Source organism: Clytia hemisphaerica, unplaced genomic scaffold (genome assembly GCF_902728285.1).
Source record: "Clytia hemisphaerica strain Z4C2 unplaced genomic scaffold, Clytia hemisphaerica genome assembly, whole genome shotgun sequence".
Lineage (NCBI taxonomy): Eukaryota > Metazoa > Cnidaria > Hydrozoa > Leptothecata > Clytiidae > Clytia > Clytia hemisphaerica.
Window position 1 is genome coordinate 493,599 of NW_027103417.1, and position 16,831 is coordinate 510,429.

The 16,831-nt window shown below is 35.7% G+C and overlaps 2 protein-coding genes across 7 annotated transcripts in view; one reads left to right on the forward strand and one right to left on the reverse strand.

The window, feature by feature from the left end:
• Positions 1–16,831, reverse strand: part of LOC136797681 (beta-1,3-galactosyltransferase 6-like) — a 55,065-nt gene that overhangs the window by 19,837 nt on the left and 18,397 nt on the right. For 2 of the 6 annotated variants that reach the window (XR_010845283.1, XR_010845280.1), the window contains 3 exons: positions 15,710–15,790; positions 14,149–14,279; positions 4,986–5,066 (listed from right to left, as the gene is read on the reverse strand). The exons of 1 other annotated variant lie outside the window; for it this stretch is intronic. Coding sequence is in view for 1 of the 5 variants with exons in the window: in XM_067054267.1 (XP_066910368.1) it covers positions 4,227–5,066; positions 5,269–5,658 (1,230 nt within the window). In the remaining 4 variants the exon portion in view is untranslated. Of the gene's footprint in view, positions 1–3,894; positions 5,067–5,268; positions 5,741–14,148; positions 14,280–15,709; positions 15,791–16,831 lie in introns of those variants that run through there. 3 more of the 6 variants (XR_010845281.1, XM_067054267.1, XR_010845284.1) reach the window with 3 other exon arrangements.
• Positions 8,610–10,460, forward strand: LOC136797622 (uncharacterized). Its single transcript, XM_067054209.1, has 2 exons — positions 8,610–9,117; positions 9,367–10,460. The coding sequence occupies exons 1-2, from the start codon at positions 8,728–8,730 to the stop codon at positions 9,508–9,510; spliced, it is 534 nt and encodes a 177-aa protein (XP_066910310.1). The 5' UTR covers positions 8,610–8,727; the 3' UTR covers positions 9,511–10,460.

Consider the following 16,831-nt stretch of genomic DNA (forward strand, 5'->3'; position numbering starts at 1 on the left):
GGCTCGTAGGAATCGGGGAATTCCAGAATCAAGGTGAAACCTATTATTGTCTCGACGACCGGCCGCGGAAGATTGATACCGGAGAGGACACTGCGCATCTCCTGCAACCGCAACGCCAATCCACCAGTAACTAAAGAATTCGTTCCCGTGGCCAGTCGCAGCGTCGAATAAATCATCCCCTCATCCATCCAGCTAGCCTTGTCCTCCGTGGCCGCGATCCACGATCGATGGGATATCTCTTCGGTGAAGAATAACTGCCGGGGAGTTCGTTTCCTCTTGATGGTAGGGAACGACAGCGCAACAAAAAAAAGGTAGAACATTTTGAAAAACGATTGATAAATTATAAAATCGAGTCCAAACGAACGATTAAAAACTCAAGAAGCAAATGAAGCTCACTCAAACAAAACGAACTTATCATCCCAAGTGAACGGATGAAGACTCAACCAACGTTGAATAGTCAACACTCACGGACGCGCAAGAATGGCGTCTTATCAAAATCATCACAATCCGACAATTGAAATGGTAAATTTAACGGTAGTGCACTACGTATCAAAAATAACTTTTGAATTCAAAATTAAAGAATGGATAATTGAAATACACATTCAGCATAATGAAGAATGAAATGCTGTTTATAGCGAACAGCTGAAATTATAACCTGGATCCAGAGACTATTTTCGAAGAAATCACGTTCGGCCGGCTTAAGGGCGTGATTTCCGATTGAAACATGCATATGGTAGATATGAATTATAGTATTATGAATTGTTTAAACTGCAGTATTATGAATGAATTATTATGAATTACCGAACTATGAAAAACTTATGAATTTTTACAATGCGCATTGAAAGAAATAATAAAGAGACTGAAAAACTATCTTACGTTGGTAGATCATTAACTATCAACAAATTGACAAAAATTTTTTAAAGTGACGAGGACGTCACTTGTCGAACGTCGGAGATGTGAGGTTGATGATGATGAATAGTAAACGATAATGAATAATGCAAAGGAGGTTGGGACTGAGCCAACACGATGTTAATGAACTGAAAAATGAATAGACATCAATAGAGTGGGGCTCAGGCCCTCGAGCTCAGACCTCTGAATAGGGCGAGAGATTATGAGTGAGAAAAGGAAAGAAATCAGGGACTTGAAAAGGGGAAGTCGAAGGAAAAGGACTTGAAAAGGAGAACTTGAAGGAGAAGGACTTGAAAGAGAACTATCGTTAATTACATGCCAGAGTTACTAAGTTATTTGATGTTATTTATGTTACGCTTATTTGATATTTATTGCTTAATTGAAGAAACAGAATTGATGTTGATTGAAATCTATTAGCGTACCTTTACTACGTGTCCATAGACTTATCCCCAATAAGGGATACCCTGATCGAAGGAACAGTTAAGTGATCTGAGAGGTCCCCTCAATACCTAAAGGGAGACCCCAATCGCCTAACTTCCCTTCGTCACACTAACAACATCGATAACGAATTAAGTATAGCAATTCAAGATCAGTGGGTTTCAAATAGCAACACATCTAAGATATTAGGAATGACTTTTGACAACCATCTCACATTCGAAAATTACATCGATGCTGTAAAAAGGCAAGTCAAAAAATAAGTGCTCTAGCGAGAATAGTCCCTCATATGAATCAAGCTAAACGACAAAAACTAATGAATGCATTTTTCAAAAGTCAGTTTAACTATTGTCCGTTAGTTTGGATGTTTCATAACCGCCGCCTAGAAAATAAGATAAACCATCTGCATGAACGATGCTTAAGACTAGTCTTCCCTGAAGAACTTCTAGAGAAAGAAAATTCAGTAGCTTTCCACCATCGTAATATTCAGCTTCGGGCAACAGAGCTATTCAAATGCAAATCAAACATTTCAAAGCTAAATGAGGGAATATTTGTTCATAATAAAAAGTCTACGAACACACGACATCAAATGTTTTTCAAACCTAGAAACATCAGAACAGTGTTCCATGGTGAGGAGTCTCTATCTTATCAAGGCCCAAAAATATGGGAATTAGTTCCCCAAGAATTTCGACATCTTAATGACCTTAAGGAATTTAAAGATAGAATTACAAGCATTGGAAACCAACGTTATGTCCATGTAGAATATGTAAAGTGTACATTGATGGTGTCGGCTTTATTTAAGAACTATATAAGTTGTAAATAGGTTGACTTGTATTAGCCTAGTAGCTACAGTCGACGCTCTCTAATTCGATCTTCGAGGGGAATTGGATTTTCATCGAATAAGGGAACTTATCGAGTAAGGGAGCGTCGTTTATGAGAGTTTCTTGTTGACGGGGACTTTAAATTTCATCGAATAAGGGAGCCTATCGAATAGTAGAACGTCGAATTAGAGAGTGTCAACTGTATTTGTTTTTATGTCAACGATAAATAACAATTACAAACAAACAAACAAACAAACAAACAAACAAACAAACAAACAAACAAACAAACAAACAAAGTAGTCTTATTGTGTAGCCGATAGGATCGTCTATAAACGCAGCGGCTCAAACTCAAACCAAAGAAATGGAAGATTCAAGTGGTGATATTACGAATGATTGAATAAATGAACGAATGTAAACGAATTTCTTCTTTTATTTTTAAAACATATCGTTTATACCCATGCACTTTTACATCACATACTAAAACCTAGATTTCACAAAAAACTATTTCATATTAGAAGTACACTTTGATCATACAGTGTGTGGCCCCCAAAACGGCGATCAAATTTGAAATTTCTCTCAAATCTAGAGGAAAAGAGATGTTACAAAACTTTTTGCTGCATGAAAACCTTTAACATCTCTACTTTATTTCCTGGAAGTTCTTTTTCAAAATTTTCAATTTCAACAATATCTTTCAATCGCTTAAAGATAGGTAGCTTTTTTCTAATGGCCCCCAAAACGGAGGTTTGAAATTTTAGCGATTTCTCGAGATATCTTTAAGATATGAATACAAAATTTTGACCATAGTTTTGAAATATGATTTAGAGGGTTTTGGGCATAAATTTATTTGATAAAATTTTTACAGTATACCCCTGTTTGTCAAAATGCAGGTTTGGGGCCCCCAAAACGGAGGTGTAGTCAAAATCAAATTATTAGGCCCAGTGGTAATAGCGGGGAAAACTATGAACATATTTGTGTTTTCCCTTAAATTTACGACCCGATGGATGTAAAAGTTATGATTTTTATGAAATATTTCAAGATTTTCGATATTGCAAAGTCCAAACTGAAAAATTAGAAATTTTCAAATTGACAATTTTGATTTAACGACGTCTTAATTAAGTTTTTGAAACAAATCTCTTTTGAAAATAGTTCCATTCATGTATGGAATAAGCTGTGAAAATTTTAGAAAAAAAGCTTAGCTAAAACTGAAAATATTAAGCTTTAAAGATATTTTTCTCCTATATTTTGCAAAAAAATGACAGAATTTGCCGTTTTTGCTATCTCAGCGAAAATTTTTATATATAATGTTAATTTTTTGTTATAAACTATTAACTCAAGGTGATAGGAATAGAATTCCAAGATTTTTTGCTTTTTCTCACATTTAGAATTTTCGGTTTTGTCAATGCTGATTCTAGGGCTCCAAAATACTGGTTGACCTTCAAGATGCTATATCTTTTACCCAGCCTCTAAAGTCACAGATGTATTTGCATTTTCTGAACGGCATTAGGTGTAGAAAGTTTCCTATACCCCGTTTTCATAACTTATTTTCAATATCCAAGGAGCTAGAGTGAGTTATATGCAATTGTTATCTAATTTTAGTGTTGAAATATTTCCTTTAGACGCAAATATGTTATTTTGAATCCGTCTCAAACCATCAAAAACATGCTCATTTTTAGTATAACCATCATTCTTTCAAAATAAACAAAAATCGTTTAATTCTGATAAATCTACAAGTCAGAATCTTCATTTTAATGAAAACCTCCGTTTTGGGGGCTGTCTCCGTTTTGGGGGCTGTCTCCGTTTTGGGGGCCATATACTGTAGTGATTTTTTTTCACATGTCTGAAAATCCGAGATTCATCTTCTCCGATCAACACAATTTTAAACAAATTTAAACAAATCTTTAAGGTTTCTAGGGGCCGTATGGTACGGGCAGTAAAGGGGAGAGAGGGTTTAGCGAAAGCGTACGTCTATTGTTTAAATGACGTCATTTTTATTGTACTCTGCGTACAGATATTTGGAAAATCTTTGCGTACGTACTATATGGATGACCCCGTACGAGAGGCTTAAACGGCTTTGATATAAACTTTTTTTAAAGGTTTATTATTCTTTTTCTGAGCTTTATTGAATGAAGACCCAAGACGTCCGACATACATTCCATCTTTAGTCTGATGTTTTCTAGTATTCCAAACCGGTTTTGTTATACATTTTTTGGGTCTGTATTGCCAAATTCCCAAACTGTTCCAATCAAAAGAGAATGTCGAAGGACAACTTCTTGTTAATCGATCAATCGAGTATAAGTCTTTGGGGCCTAAATCACTTTTGGTTTTCCAAAAATTTAAAACATCTTTAGGACTTGACCCGTGTATCGCTAAGTAATCTCTACAAACGTAACGACGATCTTTTAAAGTTGGCATTTCTTGAACAACTGGATGATGGTGTATCCGGTAATCATGACGTAATATATGACCCATATCGAGTGCTTCAAGCCACATGGCAATCATTTGGTCTGCAAATGGATGACACCATAATTTGTTTGGTTTTTGGTTTAGAAAGTCTTTTATGACGTCATAAGAAAACATGATAACACTCTCCTCAGGTCGTGTTAAGAATTTTTCACAATGTATCCAACCCCAGTGAAATCGTTGTAACGGCACAGGAGGTAATTGCGTGAGAAATTCGGACAAACAGAAGAATACATCATCATCCATTCGAATGACGTAATCAAAATAGTAGTTGTTAATAGCGTAAAGCATGTGGTAAATAAACCGGTATCCGAATTCGACTCCACCAGAAAGAGGCTGGAATAAAATGTCGCCATGGTGTTTTCGTTCACGTTGCAATTGTAAATGGAATTTAGACTGGTTGTTGCCGGCGTCAGTGATGAAGAAACAGGCTAGTGTGATCTAAAAAGAGAGAAAAAAGAATCATTGGTCTTGGTAGTTCCTAAGAAATTAGAAATTTTTTCAATCCCCCCCTAACAAAAATAACTAAAAAAGAGAGATAGGTTTTCTACGAGTGCATAGATTCCTCTGAATGTACTTGAAAAACAACACTTCAGCGTAACCCTATCCTAAACTTTCTCGTCGCTTTGACACTACTTAATACCTTTTCGCTGCTGAAACATTCTTTCCACCACGTCTTTCTAATAGCATCTCTACGTTGGACACGACCAGGGCCTGAGCTCACCAACAAAAACAAATTGACACGTCTCAAAACCGCATCAACATGTTCCACATTAAAACGTCTGTATATTGGATTGGATTTAGTCATATTACGAATCTCTCCTGTCATGAACGCTAAATCTGTCTCAGTAATAACAGTTCTAATGTCAGAAATTTTGTCACTCCTCAAAGTCCAAGATTGGATCGTTGAAACATGTTTTTGAAATGTTGAAATGACATGATTTTGGAATATTGTAGAAACAATGAATAGTATGAGGCATTGTACTACCACGAGAAATACCACAAAACGACAGAGTACTGATATCTCTACCATTTGGTAACTTTGTGGAGATAAAACTCTCCAACAAAAAAAAGGTTTTACTCAATGTAAAAAAATACTGCAAATCCTTCCAGACTCAAACCCTCAAACTAAAAAGAGAAAACCAAACCCCCAGTATTCTTTGTTGAATCAGCCATTTTCTTTTCTTTCATTCAATTTTCAACGAAATCCGATTCATATAATTCAAACGACGAAATTTCAATAATTTATCCCGATTCAACTGTCAGGGGACTGACATGGTAATATTGAATACATATGATAGAGTTATAATATTTGTATGCGGGTGTGCCAACACATGGCTAGCCTTAAAAAGTATCATACCGCATGTAAGGGATTGTAGAAAGCTCAGTCTTCTAGCATCGCCAGTCGGCCACTCCACCTTACGATACACACTATTTTTTATAAGAATATCTTCTAGAAAGAATATTAGGGTGAAAATTGGTCAAATCGTAAGGATACCCTAACAATACACTCTAGGGTGAATTTCACAGAATTTGATAAGAATACAGTCATTTTGTATTTGGTTAACAGAAAAAACTGCTTCCTTTGTGCTTCCGTTGTTAGAGATAAATTGAAGCTTTGAGGAAGAAATGTAATTTTAACCCAAATGTTCACTCAAAAGTCCAAAACTCTCAAATTGATCATTTCTCATGTTTGTAAAAAAGTCCAGTCTAAAAAAGTAAGAATACGTTAAGAATATTTCACCCTCAATTTTGGCAATTTCTTAAGAATACTTGACCTTCATCCAAAGTACACTATTCTTATAAAAAAAGCTTACATACAGGGTGTCCGGAAAAAAGTATCGAGTTCGAACATTACATATATACCAACAAAATAATTGTTTTTACAACAGTCATTATGATTAAAAAGAATTAACTTTCTTTACAATTTTCATGACGTTAACCCTTAGCCCACGCGGGACGCACATGTGCGTCCGCGCCTATATACGAGGGACGCGTATACGCGTCTTTTATATGTATGGTCATTTAAGCAATGATATTTAGTTTTCTGTTGTTGTGAGAATCAAATGGTTATGATATTTGAAAAGAGCGATAAATTTCCATTCCGGAAAGTATAGGTTTCAAAGGGTTAGGATGAAGTGCGCAATCAAAACAAACATTTGAAAAACGTTCAAATTCAAGATGGAGGCGGTGAAATGACTGTTATGAAAGTTAGAGGTAAGGATTTGAGATTTCTTCAAGTATTTTGGCAGTTTTAGTGCAGAATTTTTTTATCCTTCAACACATCAATGTCTTCTACTGCTGTTCTGTAAGTTTTTTATTTGTTTTTCACTAAAATAGCTTTTGAAAAAATAGATTTTCATTGGCCCATATTTTGCACTTTTTTTCGGTGTCGTAAAATGTAGTGTTGAACCTTTTGAAACTTTGACTGAGATAAAATGCAGTATAGGAGTTATGTTATGGCTCAGAAGAAAGCAGATAAATTTTCCTTTTCAAAGATATATAACTTTTTAGCTGAAGTTGTTTTGTTTAAAAGTTATACCGGTTTGCGTAAAAGGTGACTTTTTATGAAAAACCACTGCGCGCTGTAGAGTCAAAAACAGCGGTCGACAGCGGAGTCAAAGGGTTAAAGCTATTGAGAATTGTTTTTTTTTGTTACAAAAGTTATTTAAAAAAAAAGATGTCTCATGACCAGAGAGAGAAACTTTGATAAACATTGCAACTCTAGTGAAACACACACAAAAACTTCTTCCAATGGAAGTGGTACGACTCGATACTTTTTTTTCGGGACACCCTGTAAAGTGGCATAAACTCTTATAATAGAAAGCCAAACAAGTCTCCGTAACTCGTATTCTTCATACAACAATAGACGATATCAGCTTTCCGAATTCTCCCCGAATGATTACCCATGATGCATTGCACAAAAAAATTCACGGACAATATTGACTTACTGAATTTTTTTGCGCAATACATCATGGGTAATCATTCGGGGAGAATTCGGAAAGCCGATATCGTCTATTTAGCATTCTCCTGTCATGATCAATTTCGGGAAATGTCTAGTGTAAGCGCTATGGGTCTAGGAGGGACATGGAACAAGCTTTATCAAAGTCTGTCTGAAAATTATGTGGACAATTTATTTTTTAACAGTTTCTTAGCAGCCATACATATATGCTGTGTTAAAAAAATTAAACACCGTTGGAAAGATATTCTCAAGAAGAATTATCTAATTGATCGAGAAAAAAAATTAATCGAAATTGATGAAGAACATCGAGATAAAAAATAAATTTTTTCTACTGGTTCAAAAATCATGATATGCCCTTTTTTATGTTACAGTATTTGAACCTCGCTGATTTCAGATTTGTGTCAGGAACCAACTGACTTGAGAATCAACTACTGACTTCGATATACTTTGTGTATAATTTTTACACTCTAAGACTTTGATCTTTCATAATAATTTCTCTCTTCGTGTGCGTGTAAATAACTTCTATTGCTTTACTTTGGCTTCTAACACTGTTTCACTGAATTAAACTATAAAACTTTGATGCATGATCTTTACACTTGTGGAGTTTTATTTACTACCGTATCCTTGAGTATAATTGATAACAAACAATCATTGCAAGTTTGATCTTTACATATGTACACGTTTTTTTATAAGAACATCCAAAAATTTTGAAACCTTGGGATGCTCTTAACTTTTTTAGTTTTAAGCCTAAAAATTTTCTTCATATATTCTTATTTTCGCCATTTTTTGAGTATTTTGTCAATTTCCCTATGAAAATCAGGTGTTTCAGAGCCTGCAAAGCCTTAAAATGTTCTGAACTTTGTTCTTAATATTTTGGCCATCGAAACCTTATGTTCTTATAAAAAAACGTGTAATTTCAGCAGATAATAATCACGATCGGAATATCATAATTCTCGATAAAGCTTTGGCTTATATTGAATTTTAACAGATAATAACCAAGGGCCAGAGAAGGTGTTACAATATTGATATTGATGAAATTTTGCGTTTGACAAACTTTGATGGTTAAAAAGCGCTGAGAAATTTTGCTGCTGGGTATTCTGAAACAGTTTGGGAATTTCATTCCACGCTATTATACATGCAATGTCTCTTTTACGTGGAAATAAAGTGGTTCGAACGGTTACAAATTGCTACATCCTTTGTAGGATTGCCAGATTTCTGGTATGTGGTGCCATGATTTTAATCACAGTTTCAACAATTTTTAAAACACAATCCATATCAAGTATCTCTATAGAAATTAATATCATGAATGAGTCCAAAATGACTCTAAAAAATCCTTTAACCTCCTTAACTCATGAGATTCGTAACATGACTAAATCCAATCCAATATACAGACGTTTTAATGTGGAACATGTTGATGCGGTTTTGAGACGCGTGGATTTGTTTTTGTTGGTGAGCTCAGGCCCTGGTCGTGTCGAACGAAGAGATGCTATTAGAAAGACGTGGTGGAAAGAATGTGTTAATACAAAAAGGGTAATTGATAAACAATCCTCATTTTACTTAGCCAGTCCTTATTGTGTATCCCTGCTCTTTTGATGATATGAACCCTCCACACCACTACGCCGTGCTCTTTTAGCCAATAATAATTAATTTGGAAATTTGGTGACACGGATGGTAACAACTGGTTGCTTCCTTTCATAAAAAGTCATTATGGAACTAAATATTTCACAAATCCGATAAAAAGCTCAAGAGCTCAGTAGTTCATATCTTCTTCACTTTTAGATCACACTAGCCTGTTTCTTCGTCACTGACGCAGTCAACAACCAGTCTAAATTCCATTTACAATTACAACGTGAACGAAAGTACCATGGCGACATTTTATTCCAGCCTCTCTCTGGTGGAGTCGAATTCGGATACCGCTGTTAACAACTACCATTTTGATTACGTCATTCGAATGGATGATGATATATTCTTCTGTTTGTCCGAATTTCTCACGCAATTACCTCCTGTGCCGTTACAACGATTTCATTGGGGTTGGGTACATTGCATACCAGCAATAACACGTCCAGAGGAAATGTTTATGATGTTCTCTTATGATATTATAAGAGATTTTCTAAACCAAAACCCAAACAAATTATGGTGTCACCCCTATGCAGACCAAATGATAGCATTGTGGATTGAAGAACTCGATATGGGTCACATATTACGTCATGATTCACGTATACACCATCATCCAGTCGTTGAACAACTACCGAATTTGAGAAATCGTAGTAAAATTTGTGGAGATTATCTTGCAATACACGGATCAAGCCCAGAGAATATTATACATTTCGGAAATACAAAAGGTCCAATGACACTGCAAAAAGACATAAAATCGATAGACCAGTTCTCGAGAAGTTGCTTAACAAATACATCGTTCGATTGGCAAAATTTCGCAGATTATTGGAAATACAAGCCGAAGAAATGTATAGAACAACCAATTTGGAACACAACCAAAACAAAGACACAAGATGGAATGTATGCTGGTCGGCTTAAAGGTGCTCCATAAAACAACCCTCTCTCTCAGTGAAATTATTATGAAGAAGAAACATGAAAAGGGCGTACTGAAATTCAATTTCGTCTGGTTACGTGCTCTAAAATTTGACTTATTCTGGGAAGACTCGTGAACGATTATTGGTTGGTTACGAGTTTATGAGATGTTCAAATATGTCTGACAGGAAATGACATGTCAAATGGGTCATTATTGACAACAAAAAATCTGGGATAAATACTTGATAAGTACAATATCATGTGTGTACTAAAGTTTTAAAGATTATTCTATAGTAATTTTTTGTAGTAATTAATACAAACTATTAAATCTCAGTGCCGTAGCAACTGGGGGGCAGGGGGGGGGGGGCTATGCATTATTTGCATTTTTTCAACATGACGCAAACTTTGTTACATTTCTCGAAGATAAAAAGATTTCTGTGAATGAGATTCTGTGGAAATACACTAGGGTAGTTTGTCTTTATGAAAGTTAAAAAAAAGTTTGGTAGTTTTCTCCCATTTGAAAATTGAAAAAGTGTTCGCAATTACCCGTCGGTCGCAATTAGCCGACTCTATTCCTGCTTAAATGTTCCCCTGTGATGTTTTATAAACAGTTTTATCAAATTTATGGCGCCTTTTCACCGGGGGTGATCCTTTTAGTGAGCAGGGGGGGGGGCTTGAAACGGAGTAGTACTTTACCTCCTGCTTCAGAGCATAACACAAGGTTTCTCCTCAATAGACCTTTTCATAAATTACGTCACCAACATCACTTGCCTCGGTTTGAAATTATTGCTATTGTATTAACTCCCAGCGGATTTTATCAAAACTAACATAATTACTGTTTGAATACGAGGCAAGCGATGTTCGTGACGTAATTTATGAAAAGGTCTATTAATTGCCACGGTGTATTTTCCTTGCCATGTCAAGATATATTACGTCATGATTCACGCTTCCACCTCAATTCACTTGTCTAAGATGCAACCAACATTGAAAAACTATTCTCAAAATTCTCAGATATGTAGAGGATAAGAATCAAGCCCAGAATATCATTTCTAGATTTCAAAAGGGTTAGTGACAATCAAAAACGAAATGAACACAATCGCTGCTCAAAAAATTGCCTTTCAGCAAATATCATGACGTTTTATTGGAAAAACTTTGACAATTGTGGTTTTGTGTAGCCTGTAATTCAGCTAGAACCAACCTTAAAAAAGTCCCTTATGTTGTCTACTAGCTTTTACAAAACTCTTCCTTACAGGAAAAGAAACGCATTATCGCCTCTCCCAGGGGGCGGGGGTACTTAGGCAAAAATGGGTCCTGGGTATGTTCGGGTTTTTCAACTTTCAAAGTCTCTCTAAGGGTTGGGAAAATCTGAAAGTTTTAAATTAGTCTCTCTAAGGGTCGGAAAATTCACGATCTTTAGGAAAAATTTTTAATTTCGAGAGAAAACATTGTAAAAAGTCTCTCTAAGGGTCACCTTTTCCGGAAAAATCAGTCTTTCTAAGGGTCGGTTTTCGGAGGTCCCGTCCGCACATACCCCTCATTCGCCAACCCCCCCCGGGTCGCCTCTACGATGGCGTTATCTTCTATTTTCAGCATTTGAACTTCTTCAACTACATAAGTGACGTTACTTTGCCCGCCTCAATTCAATGGTATCTTTCGCTTTTTCAAAAAAGAACTCTTGAGCACTTGTTTTTCAATTTAGTACCAGAAAAAAGTAAAAATCACCCTCGTTAGGGGTGAACAGGCTAGTTCTCTATCTACTTAGAAGAGATTAATATTCTAGGGTAGATTCATATATTCGTGAGATTGTATTTTCGTGACTTGCTTTCAAGCAAAAATTATGTAATACTGTGTTTTGTCGGTCACGAATATGTACGAGAACACTAGTTTTATAAGAAAACGAATTTGGCATAAACGTTAAGAGAAATTTGAGGCCAAGATTTTAGAAATACCAAATTTCTGACTTTCCTAAACACTAAGTATAGCACGTTAAAATATCGTTCATTCGAGCCAGAAAAATCATGAAAAATGAGAAAGCGGTCAGGGTAAAACAAGAATTTTATTGGCTTTTATAAAAAAAATTCTATGGCAAAAAGTGGGCTGGTCAAGCTCCAAACAACAAATTCAATTGATTATATAAGTATTAAATGTGGTTTAAAATATCGTAAAATATTTAAATCCATTCATCCAGTCATTAAATCAGAAACTTAGTTCCGAATGCAAAAACATAACCCTTTAAATGGGGAAACCAATTTTTCAACAAACACATATATGACAACAAATCATCATGATGGAAATGACGAAGTATTCGAAGTAAGAGTAAGGGTGAAAAACCAGCAAACCATACAGAAAAATAAAACACAAGGAGACTGGGCTAGAATTTACCAGGAATAAACGACAAATGTCTGAAATCGTTGCATAGATTTTTTTCAGATATATAATCTTTGGTGTAGTTGTATGACTGACTTTAAATTCAAACGAGTGCTCAATACCCTGGTAGAGCGTTATCATAGTTCATAAATCTTAGTGTACATAAAGAAAATGATCTGCTTTTACCAAGCACTTGTCTTTACTTTCTTTCCAAATCTTACCAGAGAAGATCAAAGCTTTATATTACGAAGATACGAACTCCAACATGGTTACTGGAGGATATTTAATGTGCTGATAGCTATATTTTTAATCATTGCAAATTTGACTGTCATTGTTGGTATCTTTAAGACAAGGCGAATGCAACATATACATTTGCCACATAAATTGTTTCTAATGTCGTCAGGAGTTAGTATGGCGGCTGGGGTTGTTCTATTATACCAAACAATGACAGATTTAATGGTGAAAGGGAGCTGTCAGTTGGAATCTTATGGTGATACAATATTAACTCTTTGCTTGATATTAGATTTCGAATTCTTGTTGACCATGTGTATTGTACGTTTCATATCCATCAAAGCTCCGTTGAGAAGAATCAAACCAAAGACTGTTTACGTTGTCATAGTTTTCGAAGTCATAATAGCATTAGTAGCATGTGCTTTTAACTATGCTGCTTTTTTCTACATTCCATCTCCCGTAGAACTGTTCCAAATCTATTGGTTAGCTTTAGGGATCTCCCTACTCATTTGTGTTAGTATTGGTATTATAATAATCATCTCACTTATCAACATACTAAGGAATCAACAGTCGAAATTCAAAGACCAGAAAACACAAACAGACAGCCATCAAAAGGCGGTTAACAGACTGGTAGCCTTACAAACAATATACGTAGTCATGAATCTACCCCTTGTTCTCATATCACTTTACTTCGGTTGGATTATTATGGAGCCTTCAGATCTGGAGCCTATATCATTTTCCAGGGATGCTATCATCATGTCCTGGGCTTTCCCATTGAGTACGTGTTATTGTGGTTTCAACGCGTTGACTTATATTTATCACAGTAAGAACATTCAACGATATTACTTCAAAAAGTTTATACGTAATGACGATCGATCAGCAGATGAGGTGAAATCTGCTTACAGTATAACAGAGATGTAATAGCAGTATTACAGGAATGTAATGGCGGTATAACAGTGATATAATGGCAGTATCACAGGAATGTAATGACGGTATTACAGAGGTATAATGCATGTATAACAGTGATGTAATAGCAGTATTACAGGAATGTAATGGCGGTATTACAGAGGTATAATACCTGTATAACAGTGATATAATAGCAGTATTACAAGAATGTAATGGCGGTATTATAGAGGTATAATGCCTGTATGACAGTGATGTAATGGTAGTATTCTGGCGATGGAATTGCAGTATGAGGATGTAATAAATATACTAAAGTGTATTGGCAGATTGAAATGTATTGACAAAACTACAGACGGTATTTTGTCATTATTTTCGGTAAAAATATGGGTATATATATTTAAGAGGTATAATGCCAGCGAACGAAAGTAGGTCTACTTTTTAGGTAGAGTGCCAGCTACATACCATAAGGAGAGTGTTTGATATTTTAAATTAAATCAAGTTAAAGTTAAAAGACAAAATACAACAAGTTCTTACGTTTTTTTCTTGTCACGTGGTCTTTTCCCTGAGCACTGTCATCCATCTTGAAAGATTACGTCATTTGAAACAAACGGTCGCAAAAAAACATGCTCTTGACGTTTGGTCGGCCTGAGTAGAGTAGCTCCATTCTATAAACAAACAGAGATTAATTTGGATTGAAAAGGGTCCATTTGGTAAAATGCAGGGTCAAGGACGTCAAGTGGCTGTTTCAAAATCAGCGAGGGTTTTTTCACGATTCCAATTCCTTTTTTTTTAATACACGTTTTTTATAAAAACAAAAGATATAAGAACATAAGACTTTGATGGCAAGTCACCAGATACCTTAAGAAAAATCCGTTGACCAGGGAGATAATCTTTTCCCACAAGTTACAGTTGGAGTGTAGAGACTAAGCATAAAAACAGTCAACTTAAAAAGGACAAATCTTTAAGGGTTACTAGTTTTGCCTGTGTACCAAAATTTCCTAAATTTGATACAATATTATTAAACCCATTTGCAGTAACAGGTCTATTTGAGCAGAGCCTTTACACTTTTATTGGAAGTCTCAAATCCCCAGGGGGGCTAGGGTTGCAAGCTGACGGGGGGGGGGGGGTTGCCGCCCGATTTTCGATCCTTGGATTCTTACCGGGACTAAAAAGGAAAAATCAAAGGAAAATTTTGTGAATTTTACGACCCTTATTGGGACAAATTTTGACCAATTTGACCAATTTTGACCAAATTTGATCTTTGGAGGGTAAAAATTGAAATTTTACGATTCTCCGACCCTTAGTGGACTGAAATTTGACTTTCTGATTTTTACGACCCTTCGCGGGACTTTTTTTTGCCTAAGTACCCCCACCCCCCCGGTCTCAAATCGTTGAAATAACAAATCAGTTTTCAAGGTTTCTCGTCATTGACTGCTTGTCTTAAATCGTTGGAAATTTCTGACTTTGACCAGATGGCGTGACTAAACTTGTTTAAATAAGGTGTTTTGAACGCGCTCGCGAGGGCGGAAAATTACCGCCATTTTAAAATAACTTGTTGCTACAATGTCAAAATTAGTAAATCAAGCGTTACCATGACTGTAGGTCCTAAGGCTAAACAATACATTGAGATTACATTTTGACGTCAAACGTGTTGAAATAGTTTTATTTGACGTCAATTTCACATTATTTCTGAAAAAAACTCTTTAAAACAAAATGGATACTTGACAGTGTCTCACTTAAAAACAAACTCTCAATCTCAACACTTTCCAGTCAAAACAGAACAACATTGCTGCACAGGCGACTGAGGTTCGATTCCCACTCGCAGCGGTTCACTTGGTAAGTGATCGAACCTTTGCCCGGGTTAAACAATGCCATTGGAGGGAAATTAGGAAGTCGTTAGCGAGTTTCTGTATTTGCACTTTTGAGGACGGCCAGAATGCAATCTCCCAATTAAGCCGAAGAAATTGGTTATCTAGTTTATCTGAACAGAATTATACCCAGTAAATGAACTTGTTCGTAGCTTATAATATGGTTTTCCATTGATTTTCAGAATGTAAATGGTTCAAATATAATAATGCAATGGAAGACTTCTTACCTTAGATAATTCAACATATCATGTATAGCTTCATTAGCATACTCAATCATTGAGATGTCTCTCGGTGGTGGTGATTGAAATCTAAAAACGTATCAAGATAAAACATTATAAACAACCTGCACCAGAAGTTACAGACTTACCCAATGAACTTCAGAGTTTTCGAAACATTCTTCCATAATAATTGATGCGAGATGGAATTAAAAAAACAACTTAAAAGGCTGAAAATATTCAGTAGATTTCTTACACATTGTATTTCTAAATTTTTTCTATACCGTTAAAATTGGTAAAATCCTTTATTTAGTTTATTTGAACAGAATTATACCCAGTAAATGAACTTGTTCGTAGCTTATAACATGGTTCTCCATTGATTTTCAGAATGTAACAACAACCATCTCCAGGTGTCTCAACGGGAACTGTGCTGCTTTGGACAGCACAGTTCCTGTTGAGACGCCTGGCGCTGTTGAAAGCCAGGTTATCGAAAAATCAAATCGAATCCGTTATCGAATTACCTGTAGAAGGTAACAATATATAGACCGCTTTGAGGCTGAATCTAGCAGCAACAACAACAGCAGCCCCAATCATTCCACAGAATCCTTATTCTAGTAATAATGATTCTTTGGAATGATCAAGGCTGCTGTCGCAAGAAAATCACAAAACATTTGAACCAGATAATGCTACAACTAAAAAAGAAGTCTTTAAGATACCTGAAACATCAAAAAAAGTGGACGACAAATGATTTTAGTTCTTCCACCCTCACTTTAAGACAAGAAATTTTTCCAAGGGTTCTTTTGCAAATTTTGTCTTTTTCCAGGGGGTATCTACACTTTTCCAAGAAATTTGTTTTTACTTGAAAAGGTTCGTCCATGCCCCTGTATGGAAATTTTATGGAACAGCCCAATGTCAACAATGACGCTGGCACTGTTATCACAGCAAAAAGCACTATAGTTGCTACCACTGACCAAATATCATATGAAGATATATCATACCAAGATCTTGACGATAATATCAATATTATGATAGATGAGGACGTTAACAGTGATGTCATAACCCAAAGGTACGTTCAATTTTGCTAGGAATTTGTAAGTAAGCAAGTTTGTGACAACAGTCGAGGATGACCTGAAG